Below are 20097 nucleotides of genomic sequence, written 5' to 3' on the forward strand. Positions count from 1 at the left end.
CCGCTGTGATGCCAAGAGCCACACCAGGCTCCTCCCGGACCCCGCCCTCGCGCCTCCAGAGGCCACGCCCACGCGATAGGCCCCGCCCATCACCACCTCAGGCTCCGCCCCCGAACCGCTTCAAACCCGCCCCTCTCCTCCCCGGGCCTCGCCCTCAGGTTTCTCCCCGCCCCCTCCGCCCCCCCCCCCGCACCCAGGATGCACCTGGTTGAAAACAAAATCCCACGTGACTGGCTCCGCTCTCCAGCCATCATGGCGTCTCCCAGTGGGAAGGGAGCCCAGGCGCCGGAGGCCCCTGGCTTCGGGCCCCGGTCCCTCTCCCGCGACCTGGTGGACTCGGTGGACGACGCGGAGGGGCTCTACGTGGCCGTCGAGCGGTGTCCGCTCTGCAACACCACCCGCCGGCGGCTGACCTGCGCCAAGTGTGTCCAGAACGGCGATTTCGTTTACTTCGACGGCCGCGACCAGGAGAGGTACGGCGGCCGCCGGGGCCCATTGTTTCTTTCCTGTATCCTCGGGCCAGGCGGCTGCAGGCGGGCGCCGGGGTCCGAGCCCCAGGGGCCGGGCAGGCGAGCCGCTCGGCGCCGGCGCCCTGCTGCCTGCGAGGGCAGGGTCCGGCGGGCGGGGAAGGGGGGCGCCAGCTGAGGGAAGGTCGCTGTTGCTCCCAGGGCCCGCCGGGTGGGAGTTTGACCCCTCTGCTGTGCCCCTGGGTACGAGGGATAGAGACTTTCTAGGGAGACTCCCCTGTTGCTGCTGTAAGAGTTGGAATGCTAGTTCTCTGCTGTACTCCGGCTCAGAAGCTCAGTTTAACCTTTCCCTGCCTTCGAAAGTACATTCATACTCTCCAGAAAGGGGCCAGGAGACCCTCAAATAACTAGTTACGAGGAATTGGGGCCCTGGCAGTCTGTCACAGATGGGCCTCGTGAACGAGGCTGTCTTGATTGCTCATTTCTGTCCCTTCCCTACCTCCAAAGATTATTTTGGAGTCCTTAGGAATTCGAGGATGTGTTTTGGCTTTGTTTTGAAATTCAGGTTGAGTCTGCAACCTGTTAAGAGAATTGCAGTTAGGCATTCGGAGTATTCCACTTGGAATTTTTGTTTCACTGATAGTAAAGTAGCTAATTTTTTCTTTATCAGGAAAGTTCAGGTATTATTTTACAACAATCCAGTGTGCTATTATTCCGTTTTCTTTTAGGAAATTGCACAGTAAGTACCTAACACAGATGAACATAGAACTCAGAATTAAAATTCATGCAGCCAAGATACATATACACATGCATTTAACTCTCAGACTATAAACTTACAGATTTGGAAATGTTTTGAGTTCCTGTTATTCTTGTGATCATAGATGGAGTTCTTTTGAGGATCTGTATAACTGGGTGCCAGTGGCTCACACCTGTAATCCTGGCTACTTAGAAGCCCGAGATCTAAGGATCACCCAGAGGCAGAAAAGTCCTTGACTCTTTTTTTCTAAGTAACCACCCAAAACCCAGAAGTGCTGCTGTGGCTCAATACAGTAGAGCACTAGCCTTGAGCAAAATAGTTCAGGGACTGGCCCTAAGTCCCAGGTTCAAGCCCCACAACCAACAACAGCAACAAAAAAATTAAGCCAGTTTTAAACAACATTGGATAAGAGATGGAAATGTTTGAGGGAGTTTATCAAGGATTCAATTCTGGATCCTTTACATTTTCTCCTAGATTTATTCCAATAATTTAAGTATCATATAAAAGAATTTCAGATTTGTATATCCAACCCTTATCTCTCTGAACTCCAAAGAGGACTGACTGTTCAATATCTATCCTTGAATTTGTAATTGGTATCTCCATTTCAACAAGACTAACAACACATATTTTTTTCCTAGATTGGTTCTTCACAGTTCATCCCAACTCAGTAAATGACAAATACCATCCTTCCCTTGTTCACTCAAAAAAAACCCTCAGTTCTCCTTGACTCCTTTTAAGTCACTGTGCCGTGTCCAATCTCATCAATAAATCCCATGTACTCTTCAAAACCTAGTCTAAATTGGATCCTTTCACCATCATCTGGCCCCACCCACCAGAAGTTCATGGTTTGGGGTTGCTACTTCCACCTTTGCTCCTCTGTTAAATTTCCAAATTGCAGTTAGAGTACTGCCATACTTCCGTTCTTCTGTGGAGATCTTCCAGCACTTTTCTCCTACCCAAAGTATAAAAGCCAAACTTATGCATTATCTGTTATTCCTCTGAGCTGATGACTTGTTAGATTTTCCTATACTCTCATTCAGCTATTCACCTTGGCTGTCTTATCAGTCCCAGAACACTTCCACCTCAGTGTCTTTGCAGTCTTACTAATTGTAAAAAACCCTTTTCTCCCAACCCCCTCCCCCCTTAGAAACGATCTCCTCTGTTTCCTTAGGCTTCTGCTTAAGCTTCGAGTCTTTTCCTTTTCCTTTTCTTTTGTGGGTTGTGGGGCCTGAACTCTGGGTCTGGGCACTGCCCCTCAGCTCTTCAGCTCTAGGCTAGCACCCTATCACTTGAGCCACAGTGCCACTTCTGGCTTTTTTCTGCTTATGTGGTGCTAAGGAATTGAACCCAGGGCCTCATGCATGTGAGGGAAGCCCTCTACCACTGAGCCACCTTCCCAGCCCCAAAGAGAGTTTTTCAAACTCCCCAGTTAAACTTGTAACCTCTTTCCTACTTAAATAGCATTTATTACCATCTGATGCTTTATAGATTTATTTATCAACTACTCCTCCCACTCCAGAAGTAGAAGTTTTATGAGGGCAAGACCTTCTTAACTGTCTTCTACACTGTTACATCCTCATATAATAGAAGGAATAATTGAATGAATCTGTTCCTCCTTTGCACACTTAGTCTAGTCTATTTTTAGACCATTTAAATATCTATCATGATAGTATCTATCACTGGTTACCAAAGCTAGTAACCTAGGGATTATCTTAGATATTCCTTTCTCCCCGCCCCCCTTATTTATTTTATCCAAATCATCAGCCAGTCTAATTCATTCTGACACCAAGTTATATCTTGACTCTGGCTTCTTGTAATCTGGGACCCTATAAGATGTCCCCCTACCTCCCCCACCTCCCTGCCCCATCTTTGTCCTTCACACAGCAGACCAGTTTGAAGGGAAAAAAAAAGGCAATCACATAGTCTTCAGTCTTAAACCTTTCAATAACTTTCCATTTCATTAAAAAAATTACATCTAATCTTTTGGCCAGGCCAAGTGAAGTCTCTTGAGGCTTTCCTTTGACTTTACCTGTAAGGCTGAATTTAAAATGTGAGTGTGGAGCCCGGTACTAGTGGGTCACACTTGCAATCCTAGCTACTCAGAAGACTGAGCTTGTGAAGGAGTGATGTTTAAAGCCAGAACAGGTAGAACAGAACAGTCTGGGAGATTTTGTCACCAAAGTAACGAGCCAAAAGCAGGGCTGGGGGTGTGACTGAAGTGATAGCACCAGCCAAACAAGCAGAGTGAGGTTCTAAGTTCAAAATCCAGTAGTGCACCCCCAAAATAGTTAAACAAAGAAGCATGTGCTCTGGATTCATGCTCCATTGACTTGAACCCCAAGTTCAACAACTTGCTGATGTGGTTTTCAACAAATTTCTTTTTCTTTTTTTTTTGGGTCCGGTCATGGGGCCTGATCTCTGGGCCTGGGCGCTTGAGCTCTTCAGCTCAAGGCTAGCACTCTACCACTTGAGCCACAGCGCCACTTCTGGCTTTTTTCTTTTTGCTTATGTGTTGCTGAAGAATCAAACCCACGGCCTCATGCATGCAAGGCAAGCGCTCTACCATTGAGCCACCTTCCCAGTCCCTTTCAACAAATTTCTTAAGCTCTCTTCTCCTTATTATTTCTCTTTGAAAATGATGACTATCTAACTTGAGAAGTTTCTAGTAGTGATTATGTTTTTTGTTTTTTGTTTTTTTTGGTTGTGGGGCTTGGACTCTGGGCCTGGGCACTGTCCCTCAACTTTTTAACTCAAGGCCAGCACTCTGCCACTTGAACCACAGCATCACTTCCAGTTTTCTGGTGGTTAATTAGAGCTAAGAGTCTCACAGACTTTCCTGCCCGGGATGGCTTTGAACTGTGATCCTCACATCTCAGCCTCCTGAGTAGCTAGGATTACAGGTGTGAGCCACAGGCAGCCGGCTTCTAGTAGTGATTATGTAAGAGCTTGTGTCACATGTTGTGTAGCCTATATTAAACACTCCAAAATATACTGAAAAGCCAGGTGCTGGTAGTTCACACCTGTAGTGCTAACTATTCTGGAGGCTAATACAGCAATTCAAAACCAGCTCAGGCAGAAAAGTCAATGAGACTATGATCTCCAGTTAACTAGCAAAAAGAAAGCTGAGCAAGAACACCAGGCCTTGAGTTCAAGCTCTGGTACCAGCACACAGACATACAAAAAAATAGACTGGGGCTATGCTCACTCCCCAGTGACACACTGTCTTTCAAATTCTCAATATGATACTTTTCTACCACTGGACCATTCTTTTTGCTTTTAACATCTTTCCCCTTTATTGACACAATTATCTCTCCTCTGAACATAAATGTCACTTTCTCAGTGAGTGAGCCTCTCCCTGACTTTTCTCACCAGTGTAGTCTCTTACCTCTTGCCCCCAACACTTGATATGCAATGTTGTTTACTTGAGGAAAATAACTTGCTTTCAAGATGTAGTTCCATGAAGGCATGGCTTGCCTTTTGTTCTATCACATCACTAGCTCAGCAACAGAGTAGCACCCACGCAGTGTGTGTGTGTGTGTGTGTGTGTGTGTGTGTGTGTGTGTGTGTGTGTGTGTGTGTGTGTGTGTGTGTGTGTGTGTGTGTGTGTGTGTGTGTGTGTGTGTGTGTGTGTGTGTGTGTGTTGTTTTATTTGACTGGAGCTTGAACTCAGACCCTCAAGTTCTCTGCCACTTGAGCCACACCTCAACTTCCATCTTTTTGCTGATTGATTGAAGATAAGACTTTTCTGCCTGGGCTGGCTTCAAACTGATCCTCATATCTGAGTCTCAGAGTGGCTAGGATTATAGGTGTGAGCTACCAGTGCTAGGCTTAGGCATGCTATTGAAGGAATGCAAAGTCAATACTACTTTCAAAACTTAGGGTTGGAGATGGGGCTCAGTAGTAGAGCATTTACTTAATATGTGTGATGCCCTGAGTTTCATCCCCAGCACTGCAACTGACTAGCCAACCAAATCTTACATTAAAAAAATCTCTGTTAAATGTGAGCAGTAAGGTGAATTTTCAGAAGATGTGTATTTTATGGTGGGAAAAAACCGGAGAGCAAATAAATGCCTCAACCATTCACAATGTAGAACTAAAAATAGGCCTGGGAAATCAGGGCTTCCACTGTGTTCTGCTCAGCTAACTTTACTTCACTCTCTATCTTTTCCTCTGCTTAACTGTCTGGGCCTTAAAAAGAAGGCTTGCTAGTTTTCAGAACATTGTTCAGGGTCTGATAGGATAAAAGAATCTCTTCAAACTCAGGACTACTGTCTTAATGGCCAAATGATTTTTTTTCTTTTCTTTTAATAGTACTGGGAATTCAACTCAGGGCCTCCAGCTTGCCAAGTAAACACACTACCACATTGCCTCTGCCTCCAGCCCCCTTTTGCTTTGGTCATTTTTAGGGTGGAGTCTTGATTTGTGTCTGCCTAGCCTGAGTTGCTATCCTCCTCCTTGTGCTTCTCCATGTACTAAGGATAATAGGCATGCTCTGTTATGCCCAGCCATTGTGCTGCTTCAGTAGCTAGGATAACAGGAACTCACCACCATGGTTGAGATGAAGTCTCATGAACTTTTTTGTCTGAACTTGCCTCCAATCACCTGATCTTTGCCTCCCAACTAGTTAGTGTTCCAAGATTGAGTCACCATGCCTGGCTGAGTAGCCAAACAATTTATAATGAGTTCTCCCTAAAGATCGTTGTATGCATAAAATATTCTTACAAGTTACAGAGGAGAAAGACAGTTTTTGGCTCTCAAAGATTTACACAGACTGCATGGGCCAGAGGTTGGTCATGAGCTTTGTACTGTCCTCATTATTCATGACAACTTCGGCATTATGGTTCTTCTTTCAAACTCTTTCCCTCTTAACATCAAGAAAAGCCCCTTACCGACTGGAAATTCATTTGGAAATAAACTGTGAAGTCTTACAGTACAGTTTGAAAGTCCATGTTTAACTGCCGATTTTCAGTAAATTAGCGAATAACTTAGCAGTGCTTTTGTGGATGTGGAATGTGATAGACTAACTGAATGTCATAGGCTAACTGAAAATATGGGCTTTACTAGCTTAGCAATTTAAGGAAAACTATATATTAAAACAATAAGTTTCATAATATTTAGGTCCTTAGAAGGACTTACTTGGACTCCTAAGAAAGACTGAATCTTTATGTACTTTATGGACAGTATGCATTTAACTGGTAGAGTACTTGAAAAATACCTTACGTGGTTCAGCGGGGTAACTTTGTTATCCTCACCCACATCCTGTTTTTCTCAGCTATCACCATGCCTGTTATCACAAGCAATACCCACCTTTCTCTGCTTTTCACCCACTTTTTAACCTCTACAACTTCCTTAAGGAATGGAGGGGAGGAATGATAGAAACCAATACCACCAACACAATTTTCTTTGGAGCTTGGACTGCTGGATATTTTAAAGTTATAGATCATTTATAAAGAAGCAAATCTTCTGGATTATATATTTACCTAACTCCAAAAATAGTCCCATTATGCAATAGGTAGCTAGTAGGTTGAGTAATCTTTCCACTCATAATTGGGAAAAAACTGGTTACCAGTTTATGTGACAGGTGCATGAAAGAGTTTGGAAACATGATTTGAAGACGACAAGGGAAATCTAGTTTAGAAACTAGTGATTTTCTAGAGTAAGCTGGGGGGAAAAAGACATTCTTTGGCCATCTGAATATGGATCTTTGAAAATACATATTAGGAATGAAGCAGAATTACTTTCATGGAATGACTTTTAAAAGTACATTATTATCCTGGTGCTAGTGGCTCACACCCATAATCCTAGCTGTTCAGGAGGCTGAGATCTAAGAATCATGGTTTTGAAGCTAGCCAGGGCAAGAATATCCATGAGACTTTTACCTTCAATTAATTACCAAAAAGCTGGAAGTGGAACCTGTGGCTCAAGTGGCAGAGCTCTGGCTGTGAACAAAAAAACTCAAGGACAGTGCCCAGGCCCTGAGTTCAAGTCTAGCACTGTCACAAAACAACAGTACACCAAAAGTACATGATTACACTTTTATCAGGAAATAAATGCAGGCACAGCACAATTTGATAACTGGAATCAAAGATGAGGAAGAAATTCAGATGTTACTGTAGATTTCAAGGGGAAGGCACAAACCACTTTGAAAAGTACTTCTCAGCTATTTATTTTCACAATCTAATATCTCTTTGGTCATCATTCGCTAGCCTACAAAAGTCTGTTGTCTCTGGGATGCTAGGTTACTGGCTCAACAGGAAGGAGCCTGCATTTTATTGAGAGAGAGAGAGAGAGAGAGAGAGAGAGAGAGAGAGAGAGAGAGAGAGAGAGAGAGAGAGAGTTGCCAGTTCTAGGGCTTAAACTCAGGCCTGGATACTCTCTCTTAGCTTTTTCCCACAAAGCTGGTGCTTTGCTATTTGAGCCACATCTCCATGTCTGGTGGACTTTCCTGCTTGGGCTAGCTTCAAACTGATATCCTCAGATCTTAGCTTCCTGAGTAGCTATGATTACAGGTATGAGCCCTGATGTCTGGTGTTATTAATCCTTTTTGTTGCATGTGAATAAATGCGTTGGGTATTCTAGATATTCAGATACAAGAAAACTAAACAGATTTACTTGATTGAAATGAAAAAGAAAACTGCTCTTGAGTTCACTCAGCAGGACAAAAGTCCTACAGGTAGCTGGATACCTTATCTTTAGAAAATATCCACTTTCTACTGCTTGATTATGGCCTTCAGGCAGGATCTTAACTCTCAGACCCTGCAACTTGTTAACAATTGTCCCACCCACAAACGATGATTTGCTAAGAAAATAGAGCTTTTGTTTTTAGTCATCATCACTGGGCATGTTTAACATAACTTTTCAGTTTATGAAGAAAAATCCTACATATTTGCTATCTCCTTTGTTCTTCAACACCATGATTTATGAACTTAATTACTTTGGCTTCAAGTTGTTATGGCTGACTTACTCTTGGGCTGTGCTAGTTCTCTTCACTTCCAGATATGAATTATATTTATATCGCGAATGTGTAATGATAGCAGTAAAAAATACCATCCCATTTTTTTTTTTTACACAGATTAGGATATATAGTGGGGTGTTATATACTCTAGTGAACTATGTGTTCTATCGATTGGGATTGAGCCCATATAGCTAGTACACCTGCACGGAGCTCCATGTACCACTTTGCCAGATTCTAAAAATCTCTAGATCCAATTCTTTTAATGCTCAGGATATCTGTACTGCATATTTTCAAGCTCCATCATAATCCAAAAGATTTTTCATAAGCTAAAGTCTCTACTTAAACACCTAATCCAGGCTGGGAATGTGGCTTAGTGGTAGAGTGCTTGCCTAGCATGCATGAAACCCTAGGTTCAATTCCTCAGTACCACATAAACACTTAACCCAGCTAGATGCAGTAGTTCTTGTCTGTAATCCCAGCCACTCAGGAGTCTGAATATAGAAGGATCTTGATCCACCAAGATCCCTCTGGAAAAATCACAAGATCCATCTGGAAAAAAATGAAACCCAAAACACCTAACCTGCCCCTTAAGTAATAAGGCCCTGAGTTCAAATTCAAGCATCAACCACTTGGGTTACCTAAAAATGAAATTTAAATTTAAAAAGAACAATAAAAAACCAAAACACCAAAGCCATATAACACTCCATGGAAAGTAAAATATGAAATGTAACCCTGGGCTTACTCCTGACAGGGAAGTTACTAAATTGATAGGATGATGAAATGGATACTTGCTGCAATCTTAAATGTTACCCAAGTGAGTGAGACAGAGCAGGGCTGACGTAGCTCAGAGCATAGGGATTTCTTTTTGAATTGCCAGAAAAAAAGCAGGATGCTTTAGAGATCAGGATTGTGGGAAATTTTAATGAATGTGTTTTAAGGGAGGTTGGTTGTCTATTCTGAGCCAGGTAAGTTTCTAGCTCAAGTCCTTTAAAAAAAATTTTCAGTTGAACTTGTATTTGGGTCTCAAAGCTAAAAATCTGGTTCTCCTAATGCTCATGAGTTCCTTTGAGGCTGACCTATCTCAAATCAGCACAGTAATCATGTTTACTTCAGTGGGTTCTCCACTTAGGGCACAGAATCTCCAGTTCAATTTATGTCTTACTAAAATTTTGAAGGCATTTCTATTTAGGGTATCCAGGTACTTTAAATTCAAATGTTTTAAAGTTGGTGGGAGAGGGCGGTATATATGTGTGCTGATGATCCTGGGACTTGAACTCAGGACCTGAGTGCTGCCCCTGAACTTTTTTTTTTATATAAAGTCTGCTACTTGAGTCACAGCAGCACCACTTCTGGCTTTTTTGCTGGTTTATTAGAGATAAGAGTTTCACAGATTTTCCTGCTTGGGCTGGCTTTGAACTGTGATCCTTAAATCTCAGTCTACTGAGTTGCTAGTATTAATAGGTGTGAGCCACCAGTGCCTGGCAATATTTTGAATTTTTATACTAATGAACCCCTAAAGTAGGATGTGTTCTTTTTAGAAAGTAAATCTAAATATGACTCTTGCAATTTAAAGATGTTTAGCTTAAATATTACAGAAATATAAAGAAAAATCAGTAGAGACATCTCTAATATAGATGGGGTCTAGTCTTCAATACTTTGTTTTCTATGCCAAGATGAAATCATATCATAATATTTTTATTTTTGTGCTTACTATCTTGAAAACAAAACTGAAATTTTCTGTTTTCATTTGTAAAGAGTATCTTTTTTTTTTTTGGGGGGGGGGAGTTGTGTCAGTCGTGGGGCCTGAACTCAGGGCCTGGGTGCTGTCCCTCAGCTCTTCAGCTCAAGGCTAGCGCTCTACCACTTGAGCCACAGTGCCACTTCTGGCTTTTTCTGCTTATGTGGTGCTGAGGAATCAAACCCAGGACCTTATGCATGCAAGACAAGCACTGTACCACTGAGCCACCTTCCCAGGGGGTCCCTGCCCCCATCTCTTTACATGGGCCAGTATACTATACATAGTATGATGCAAAACCACTCATTGAATAAAGAAAAGGGACACTTGCTTGTGTTATATGCTTATAAGCATGTGAACTTGATGCTTTCAAATTCTCCCTACTCCTTATAGACAAGCAGCATCATTCTTATCTGACAAGGGAGCAGCCTATATAATGTTTGGTTTCATTTTCTATTAACTTTCTATGTTTTCTTTTTGCTAGAAACTTGTTTTTTCTTTGCCTGTCTTATTTGCCTGTAAACATCTCCTGTGACTGTGGTAGGGGAAAGAAGGAGTTGGCAGAGAGCACACATGACAATGGCACAGAGGAGGCCAGGAGTAAGGTAGTGGAGTGTGTCCTGGGAAAGGCAGAGTTGGAAACTGAGGCTCAACCTGGGCCAAAGGCCACACAGAAAGCTGTGAAGCAAGAGCTTGGCTGGTAGCTGTCTTACCTGTAGCTAGACACAAAGGCAACTCCAGTCCTCCCTCCTGGGCACATGGTGGGCTGTGTAGGAGCTGTTACTTTTGATATTTCCATTGGCTCATACCAGCTGCTCCAAGGCTCATCGATGTTGAGACAGGTTGGCTCAGGTCTGGAAGTAAGCCACTTGGTGGGAGGAACGGAAGATGCATGCTTCAGATGGGGGAGTCTGGAGCTGGCTCTCCAGGTCTGCCTTGTTCCCAGTCCAGCAGGACAGGAAGTCATAGTGGTCCTTGACTTTGCATGAAGAGTTTTGCTGCTTGATGGAAACACTATTGGTTGTTAACTTTGAACCCTCACATGCCTGCTCCTTCATGGCCTTGAACTCTACTTGGCCCAGAGTATCCAGGAAGGTCATCCAGACCCGGATACCAGCCATGGTGCTGGTCCTCATGTGCAAATCCTCAATGGTGGGGCCACAGTCAGGCACAAAGTGGAACTAGTAGAGTAGGGAAGGAGGCCACTATTAAAGCAGTGGCCTCACAACATGAGCCATGTCTCCACCTCCCTCTGCCTGCTCTCACTACGGACTCACCGCCCACACGCTTCTGTCCCAACCTCTCTTTGGATCTTTATCCTTCCTGTCTTTCCAGGTTTCTCTCTCACTGTCTGCTGTGGATCTCTCCTGTGGGCATCTACAAATATACCTTCTTTCCCTCTTCTCCCCTTCCTGGTCTATGTTGCTCCATTCCTTTTTTTTTTTTGGGGTCCGGTCGTGGGGCCTGAACTCTGGGCCTGGGCGCTGTCCCTCAGCTCTTCAGCTCAAGGCTAACGCTCTTCCACTTGAGCCACAGTGCCACTTCTGGCTTTTTTCTTTATGTGGTGCTGAGGAATCGAACCCAGGGCCTCAGGCATGCAAGGCAAGCGCTCTACCACTGAGCCACCTTCCCAGCCCCTACTCCATTCTTTTTAGTGTAAAATACATTTTTCAAGTAATGATTACATTCTGGCTCTGTGACATTGAACAAGCCAACTTGAGACTCTCAGTCTCTGTTTACTCACTTGAAAAATGGTAAGAATAGTACTATACCCATCCAGCAGTTAGTGAGATTAAGGTAAATAACTAACTGCTAAATGTCTAATATAGTACCTGGTGTACAATCAGCTATTAGGAGTCATTTTTGTCCAGAGTGTCTGCCTATTTGTCTCTGGCCCTTCTCTCTTTCCCCTTCCTTCTCTCTTTTCTCCCTCCTCCTTATTGCTTCTACTCCCTTAGACAGCCCAATACTATTTTATTTTTTGGATTTGAGTCCAAGGAATTTTAGCATGCTAAGCTAGTGCCCTGCCACTGAGCTACATCCTCTGCCTCTACTTGTATGTTGGGGGGGGGGGTGATGAGAGGAGGAAGGAGAGGTGTCCCTGGGGATAAACTCAGGACCTAACACTTGCTAGGCAAAAACCTGAGACATTCCTGTCCCCTCCCCCATCCTATTTTTTCATTGGGAAAAAAAAGTAACAAAAGTATGGAAGAATTTAGGAAACAACAAAGTCAATTTAAGGGAGTAAGTATTTAGAGGAAAGAAAACAAATGCTAAGTCACAGAAGTGAGGAAAGGCAGGGTACACTTGAAATCCCAGTAGTTGGCAGCTGAGGCAGGATGATTATAAGTTCATGGCAAGCGTGAGTTGTATAACATGACTCTCAAACAGAAACCTTGGTAAGTCTGGAAGACTTTTTAGCGTGGGGCAATGTCTTGCTGTACAGCCCCAAATCCAGGTGTGTTGCCATGCCTGGCTTTAGAAAACATATTTTGGAAGAGAAAATATGACTGTCAGATTTCTTTCAGAAAGCACAACTAGATACACTCTCTCTCTCTCTCTCTCTCTCTCTCTCTCTCTCTCTCTCTCTCTCTCTTCTTCGTCATCATTGTCTTCTTTCTCTTCTTCTTTTCTTCTTCTTTCTCCTCTCTCTTCTTTCCCTCTCCCTCTCCCCCCCCCCCCTTTCCCTCCCTCCCTCTCTCCATCTTCCCCCCTCCAATAGGGTTTGAACTCAGGACCTAAGCTTTTTCTCTTTCTTTCCTTCCTTCCTTCCTTCTTTCCTTTTTTCTTTCTTTCTTTGTCTCTCTCTGTCCCTTCCTTCCTTCCTTCCTTTCTTTCTTTCTTCTTTCTTTCTTTTTTGTCAGTCATGGGGCCCAAATTCTGAACCTGGGTGCTGCCCCTCAGCTCAAAGCTAGCACTCTACCACTTGAGCCTCAGCCCTACTTCCGGGTTTTTTTGCTTATGTGGTGCTGAGGAATCAAACCCAGGGTCTCATGCATGCACTCTACCAGACAAGCACTCTACCACTGAGCCACCTTCCCAGCCCAGGGCCTAAGCTTTTTCACTTATGGATATCACTTGAGCCACGGCGCCACTTGTTTTCTGATGGTTAATTGGAGATAAGAGTGTCATGGCCTTTTCTGCCAGAGCTGGCTTCAAACCATGATCCTCAGATCTCAGTCTCTTGAATAACTATGATTACAGGCATGAGCCACCAGCACCTGGCCTAGAATCATTTAAAAACAACAACAACAAAAAAGAGTAATACAGTAAATGTACCTGCATAAAAGCTTAGAAATTCTCTAAAGCTAAACAGTAAGAACACAAATTGAGAAAAAATAATTTCAAGATGTATTAAAGGAAAAAAATGGTCAAATCCTCTAATAAACAGTCTTAAAAAAAAAAAAAAACTAAAAAAAAGGGGCTGGGAAAGTGGTAGAGTGCTTGTGGTAGAGTGCTTGTCTCGCATTCATCAAGCCCTGGGTTCCATTCCTCAGCACCACATAAGCAGAAAAAGCCAGAAGTGGTGCTGTGGCTCAAGTGGTAGAGCACTAGCCTTGAGCTAAAAAGCTGAGGGACAGCGCCCAGGCCCAGAGTTCAGGTACCACGACCAACACACAAAAAAAATCCCACCCCCCCAAAAAAAAAAACTAAAAAAAGATGAAGAACATAAAGAAACAGCAAATGAAATGTATCAATAAAATATGAAAAGATGTCCAAATGGACAAATAGAGAGATGATATGGCGCCAGTGGCTCACACCTGGGATCCTAGGTACTTAGGAGGCTGAGCTCAGAGGATCAAGGTTCAGCTGGGGCAAACAAATATAAGGGATTCTTACAAATTAACCAGTAAAAACAAAACAACAAAGAAAGCACAAAAAGAACTGGAGGTATAGCTCAAGTCGTAGAGTGCCAACTGTGAGCAAAACAGCTGAGAGATACCCTAGAGGGCCCTGAGTTTAAGCCCATCACCAACCTCTACCCCTCTTTAAAAAAATGATGAGAGGATAGTAAGAAGAACAGAGACCTAGAAGAAACATAAAATGTTTGGTTTGTGGGGGATTCAGAAGGTGGGTTCTGTCATCCACTGTTGGTGGCCTTATGAATCATAGAAAATATTTTAGAGGAAATTTAAAGATAATTGCCAGAATTTTGCAATGGTGGCCATTCAGTGAAATTCTATATACCTATTATAAAGAATGAGATGAGCCAGTCTATTCTGGGATGGAAATGCTTTATGACACCGATCCACCCACTTCCCCCAACCTATTTTAAGATAAAACATGGATGGAAGTCTGAAGGTGGTAACTGTCTATTTATCTTCCTACTTCTTGCTGGGAGACATATTGAGAAAGCACAGGATGGTAGGATGAATATTGGGATGGGGAATGTGGAGAATGGATGAGTGTCCGGAGTGAGCAAGTGACATTCTGACCTACCCAGATTCCTGAGTATTCTCTGCTGTTGAACTTTGTTAGTACTACCTGTTTTTAATTTCTTTCATGAAGGCTAACAAGATCCACTAAGAACTGTTATCTTTGGCTTATTATTCCCGCTGTCATCCATATATTTGTTCTTAAGGGCTTTTTGTTTGTGTGTTTCTATTGTTTTTGCTAACAAAGCCCATGAGAATCAGCTGGCACAGTAGAATCAGCTGGACAGAGTTATCGCTCATTTCAGTTTGTTTTAGTGCAAAGTCACATTTTTATTTCAGATCTGAAAGGAGAGCATTAAAGATTTTTGCTCCCATCCCAGACTTCTGCCTGGTCTGAGAGTCTTGTGGGTTTGTCATTTCCTTTAGCTTATCAGAATCACCATGTTGCCCTAGATGAATCACCATGTTGTCTTTGTGGGGCTGAAGTAAATACCACACTTATGTTATTTCTAATACAAGGAAATTGAAGCATATAACAAGTGATATGTCCAAGAATGCACCACTGCAGAAGAATGTCTAGTTCGGTATCCTGGATCATGCTTGCATTTTAGGCACATGGCAAGTGCCTGATAATTAATGAATCCCTGTGCCTGTCTCATTCTGGATTGGTTTCTGGGTTTTCCAGTCCTGTTTCATGTAGTTGCCACCTTACTGGACACTGTAGTGTTATTCAGTAGGACTTTCTACAGTGGTAGACATGTTCTGTGGCCATGCTACTCCAATTAGGTAAGCATGCTCTTGAAATGTGGTTAGTGCATGTAAGGAGGTGAGTTGCAAGTTTAAATGTGAGTGGTGTCATTTTATAGCTTCGTAATTATGTCACATAATACTGTTTGGCTTGCTTTTTATTTCTCTACTGATTTTTAATACCACCTTGTGATACATGAAATGATTTGCCTTTTTGTTTAATATTACTGTACATTCTCAGTGAAGATCATTATCAGGTCACGTTATCCCTCCATTTACAAATAGATCTCTTGATGTGTTTCAAACACTAAGAATGTAGAAACAGTGTCTTAAGAGAGACTTCTTTGGCCATATTATTTTTGCAGCTGTGTGTCTCTATTTGTTTTCTTAACATATTATTCTATGCTAGGAATTTAGAGGACATCAAAAGTGTAATCTTGGACACCATACCATGTTATTGTGCCCTGTGGCATTATCCTCCCCTTGAAAATAGTGAGCCACTGTTTGCTCAGTTCATAATCAGTTCATGATATTAGTCATACTCCCTCATTCCCCAAACCCTGGTAATGCAACAGGCCGTATTTCAGATGCTCAGTAGTCATGCGTGGCTGGTGGAACAGCACAGATCTAGAAGATGTGATACCACTGCACTCAGTAGATGTATAATGCACATTCTTTCAAGTGCTAATGGAATTTTCAGAGGCAGACCAAAACCAAGGTCTTGAAACAGTCTCAAATCAAAACACTGAAATCTCAGAGTATTATATGACTACATCAGAATTAAAGTCAAAGAGAGTAACACATTATCTATAAATTTCCATATAGTGTGGAAACTAAACAATTATACTTCAAATTTTATGCAGCAAAGAAGAAATCTCATGGAAACTTACTAGCTTCAAACTGAATGATAATGAAAATACCTGTATCAAAATTTTTAATCTGCAAGTGAAACAATGCTTAGAGGAAGATAAATGGATTTATTGGATTATATTACAAAAGAGAACATTTGCAGTGTAGGTAGAACTGCAGATCATTATGTCAAGGGAAATGGGCCAGACAGAGAAAGATATACCATTTACATGCAGGGTCTTAAAAAAACAATGGTGGTTCACACCTGTAATGCTAGCTTCTCAGGAAGCTGAGATCTGAGGACTGTGGTTTTAAGCCAGTCTGGGAAGGAAGTCTGTGGAATTTAGCTCTAATTAACTAAGAAGCCAGAAGTAGAGCTGAGGCTCAAGTGGTAGAGAGCTAGACTTGAACAAAAAAGTTAAGGGATAGTGTCCAGGCCTTGAAAGCCTTAGTACTGGCACACACAAAAACAGTGGTCTAGTAGAAGTAATTTAGAATAGTGGATACAAGAGGTTGGGAGAATAAAGAGGGAAGATACTAAGGTACAATTTAGACAAGAACTTTTGTTATGGTACTGCATAGAGAATAATTATAGGTGGCAATTATGAAAAGTGTGGTCCACAAAGCTAGGAGTTTGGATGATTTCACCATAAAAATGGTAAATGTAAAGATATGCTTAACTTATTTTTATGCTATACATGCTATACATGTGTTAACCATGTGTGTGAGAGAGTATAATTTCTATATTTTTTATGTGCCAGTTAAAATCAACTTTAAAAAGAGGAGTGAGGGGCTTGGAATGTGGCTTAGTGGTAGAGTGCCTGCGTAGCATGCCATGAAGCTCTGGGTTCGATTCCTCAGTACTATGTAAACAGAAAAAGCCAGAAGCGGCACTGTGTGGCTCAAGTGGTAAAGTACTAGAGCAAAAGAAGCTTAGGGACAGTGCCCAGGCCCTGAGTTCAAGCCCTAGGACTGGCAAAAATAAATATATAAACAAACAAAGAAAGAAAATAGGATTGAGCCAGGCATGGTGATTCACACCTGTAATCCCAGGACCCGAGAGGCTGAGGCACAAGGGTCCTATGTTTAGGACTTGCCTGGGCCATATAGTGAGAATCATGTTATTCCAGTGGGGAGGGGAAGAGGGAAGAAGAAAGCAAGCAAACTAAACTAAAAATAAAATATCAGGAAGACAATAAGGGGGGATGTAGAAGTTTAACAAACAACAAGAAAATTATCAGCACTAGCCGGGCACCAGTGGCTCACGCCTGTAATCCTAGCTACTCAGGAGGCTGAGGTCGAGGATCACAGTTCAAAGCCAGCCCGGTCAGGAAAGTCCATGAGACTCTTATCTCCAATAAACCACCAGAAAATGGGAAGTAGTGCTGTGGCTCAAGTGGTAGAGTGCTAGCCTTGAGCTGAAGAGCTGAGGGACAGCATCTAGGCCCTGAGTTCAAGCCCCACAACCAATAAAAATTATCAGCACTGTGGTACCTCTTTCTTCTGATAACTTTAAAGTAATTTATCACCTTTCAGTAATCCATGACAAATTAGTGAAAAAAAATGACACTTTAAAAATTATGACTTGATTTACACGAGAGGGCAGGATTCAATTAAGCTCAGCAATTGAAGTTATTTATATTGGAATCCTTGATGTTCTTGTATTCAAATTCATGTTCGTATTCTGAGGTGCATGTTTTACAAAGTAATCTGGATGATGGGTGCCAGGGAAAAATCTATAGAAAGAAAGGAAAGTTGAAGATTTGTAGTCTTAAAATAACTGAATTCCCCGGGTGAATTCCCTTTGGAGGAGGTGTATGTTTACTTTGAGAGACATTTTCAGAGTGCAGAAATGATGAGCTCTTGGGAATTTAAATGGTCTCACTGAGTTTGAGAAAAGGAATATTTAAATAACCAGTATTTTTTTTCTTCTAGGTTTGTTGACAAGAAAGAACGCTTAAGCCAACTTAAAAGCAAGCAAGAAGAATTTCAGAAAGAGTGAGTTTTTTTAGTTTGCTTTTTAATTTGGGGAACTTGTCTGTCACCATGTGGGTTAATCTGCTGTTAGGTTATATAGATATGTGGATTGGTAAGTTATTAAGTTTAACGTGGTCTTTTTTTTTTTTTTTGTCGGTTGTGGGGCTTGAACTCCGGGGCCTGAACACTGTCCCTCAGCTCTTCAGCTCAAGGCTAGCACTCTACCACTTGAGCTATAGCGCCTCTTCCGGTTTGCTGGTGGTTTATTGGAGATAAGAGTTTCATGGACTTTCTTGCCCAGTCTGGCTCTGAACCATGATCCTCAGACCTCGGCCTCCTGAGTAGCTAGGATTACAGGCGTGAGCCACCAGCACCCGGTTTGGTCTTGGTCTTCTTTTTTTTTGACATTGAAAAAAATATCAATTAATTGTGCAAGAGGGGTTCATTTTGATAGCTGTAGTACTAGCCTTAAGAGGTAGGGCTGGAAGGATCAGTTGAGCCCAGGAATCCACGATATAGCCAGACTTACTCTCAAAAATAAAACAAAAAATAAAATTTAGAAACTGATTTCCTACTCTTGGTTATTTTCTATATCTCTTTCCCATACAGAGTATTAAAGGCTGTGGAAGGAAAATGGATAACAGATCAATTGGTGAGTTCAAAGGATTATTTATGTTAATGTTCTTTAATGCTTGAAGCTACAGGATTTTATGTTGGGAGAACATGAAAAATCATTTTGAGTTGTGGCCTTCTCAAATATTTCACTGAAGTACCAAAACCAGGGTATAGGCAATTAAACTATGGAGCCATCATAAAAGATAATTAGGAAGTCTGGTATTGGCATAGGAATACAAAGGAATGACTTTTTTGTAAATAATTATTTATTTAAAAAAACATACTCCATATGGCTTAATAGTTGAATCTAAATGCATAAAATATTGAAAGAAAGAATATTGAAGAACATTTCGACAGATGACATAAAAGTTTGTTTTTATATTAAAGATGCTAAAAATTTACAGTTAAACTGAAAAAAAAATATAAAGATGAAAACCAAAGAGTTTGGCAGCACTTAACACTTACATTTCTTGTTGATGGGATTATCCATCAATTCATTCTATTTAGGGACAGTTTGGTGGCGGCTGTTTTTATAGAGCTCATATAAGGCTTGTTCCAGGTGTAAGTGGTTGAGCACTTACCTAGCTACACAAGGCCTGAGTTAAAAAACCCATAATCAGCAGGCACTTGATGGCTCACCCCTACTAGCAGGCTGAGATCTGAGAATCCCAGTTCAAAGCCATCCCAGGAAGGAAAGTTAATGAGACTCTTTATATCCACTCTCAGGCCTTGAATTCAAGCCCAAGGACCAGTACACACACACAGACACACACACACACACAGACACACACACACACAGACACACACACACAGACACACACACAGAGACACACACACACACACACACAGAGACACACACACACACACACACACACACACCAGTGCCAAAAAAACCCAAAATAAGCAACAACAACAAACCCAAGGACCAGTACACACACAGACACACACACACAGACACACACACACAGACACACACACAGACACACACACACAGACACACACACACAGACACACACACACACACACCAGTGCCAAAAAAACCCAAAATAAGCAACAACAACAAAGAAAAACATGGTAAAGGCACATACAGTTTGTCCAACAATTTTCCTCCTGAAGAAATGCCTATGAATACAGAACTTTATGGTGAAAGAAGCTGACTTATCTGCAGTCCTGGTGGTGAAATGTGTAAACATACATAGCCATTTACATAATATGTATATATTATATATATCCTATGCATGTATTATAATTCACATAGTATGTGATATGGCCATCAATCAGGAGGAGATAAAAAGCCATAGTGCTGCCTAGCTGTTAAAAAGAATGTGTTGAAGCCAGTTGCTGGTGGCTCACACCTGTAATCCTAGCTGCTCAGGAGGCTGAGATCCGGGGATCACAATTCAAAGCCTCGGCAAGGAAAGTCCATGAGACTCTTATCTCCAGTAAACCATCAGAAAACCGGAAGTGGCACTTTGGCTCAAGGGATAGAGTGCTCACCTTGAGCTGAAGAGCTGAGGGATAGCGCCCAGGTCCAGAGTTCAAGCCCCACAACCAACCAAAAAAAAGGTGTTGAAATCTTACATGAAAGCCCACAAATATGCACAATTACTATGTCAATT

At 42.1% G+C, this 20097-nt stretch overlaps 1 protein-coding gene across 1 annotated transcript in view; it reads left to right on the plus strand.

The window, feature by feature from the left end:
* Positions 1–221: 221 nt before the first annotated feature.
* Positions 222–20097, plus strand: part of LOC138805119 (beclin 1-associated autophagy-related key regulator) — a 39190-nt gene continuing 19314 nt past the window's right edge. Inside the window, exons 1-3 of the mRNA XM_069989708.1 lie at positions 222–473; positions 17822–17884; positions 18473–18515. Coding sequence (XP_069845809.1) covers positions 253–473; positions 17822–17884; positions 18473–18515 — 327 coding nt within the window. The 5' untranslated portion in view covers positions 222–252. The remainder of the gene's footprint in view (positions 474–17821; positions 17885–18472; positions 18516–20097) is intronic.

The sequence above is a fragment of the Dipodomys merriami genome, unplaced genomic scaffold (assembly GCF_024711535.1).
Source record: "Dipodomys merriami isolate MVZ:Mamm:240054 unplaced genomic scaffold, mDipMer1.0.p SCAF_388, whole genome shotgun sequence".
In the NCBI taxonomy this organism is placed as follows: Eukaryota; Metazoa; Chordata; class Mammalia; order Rodentia; family Heteromyidae; genus Dipodomys; species Dipodomys merriami.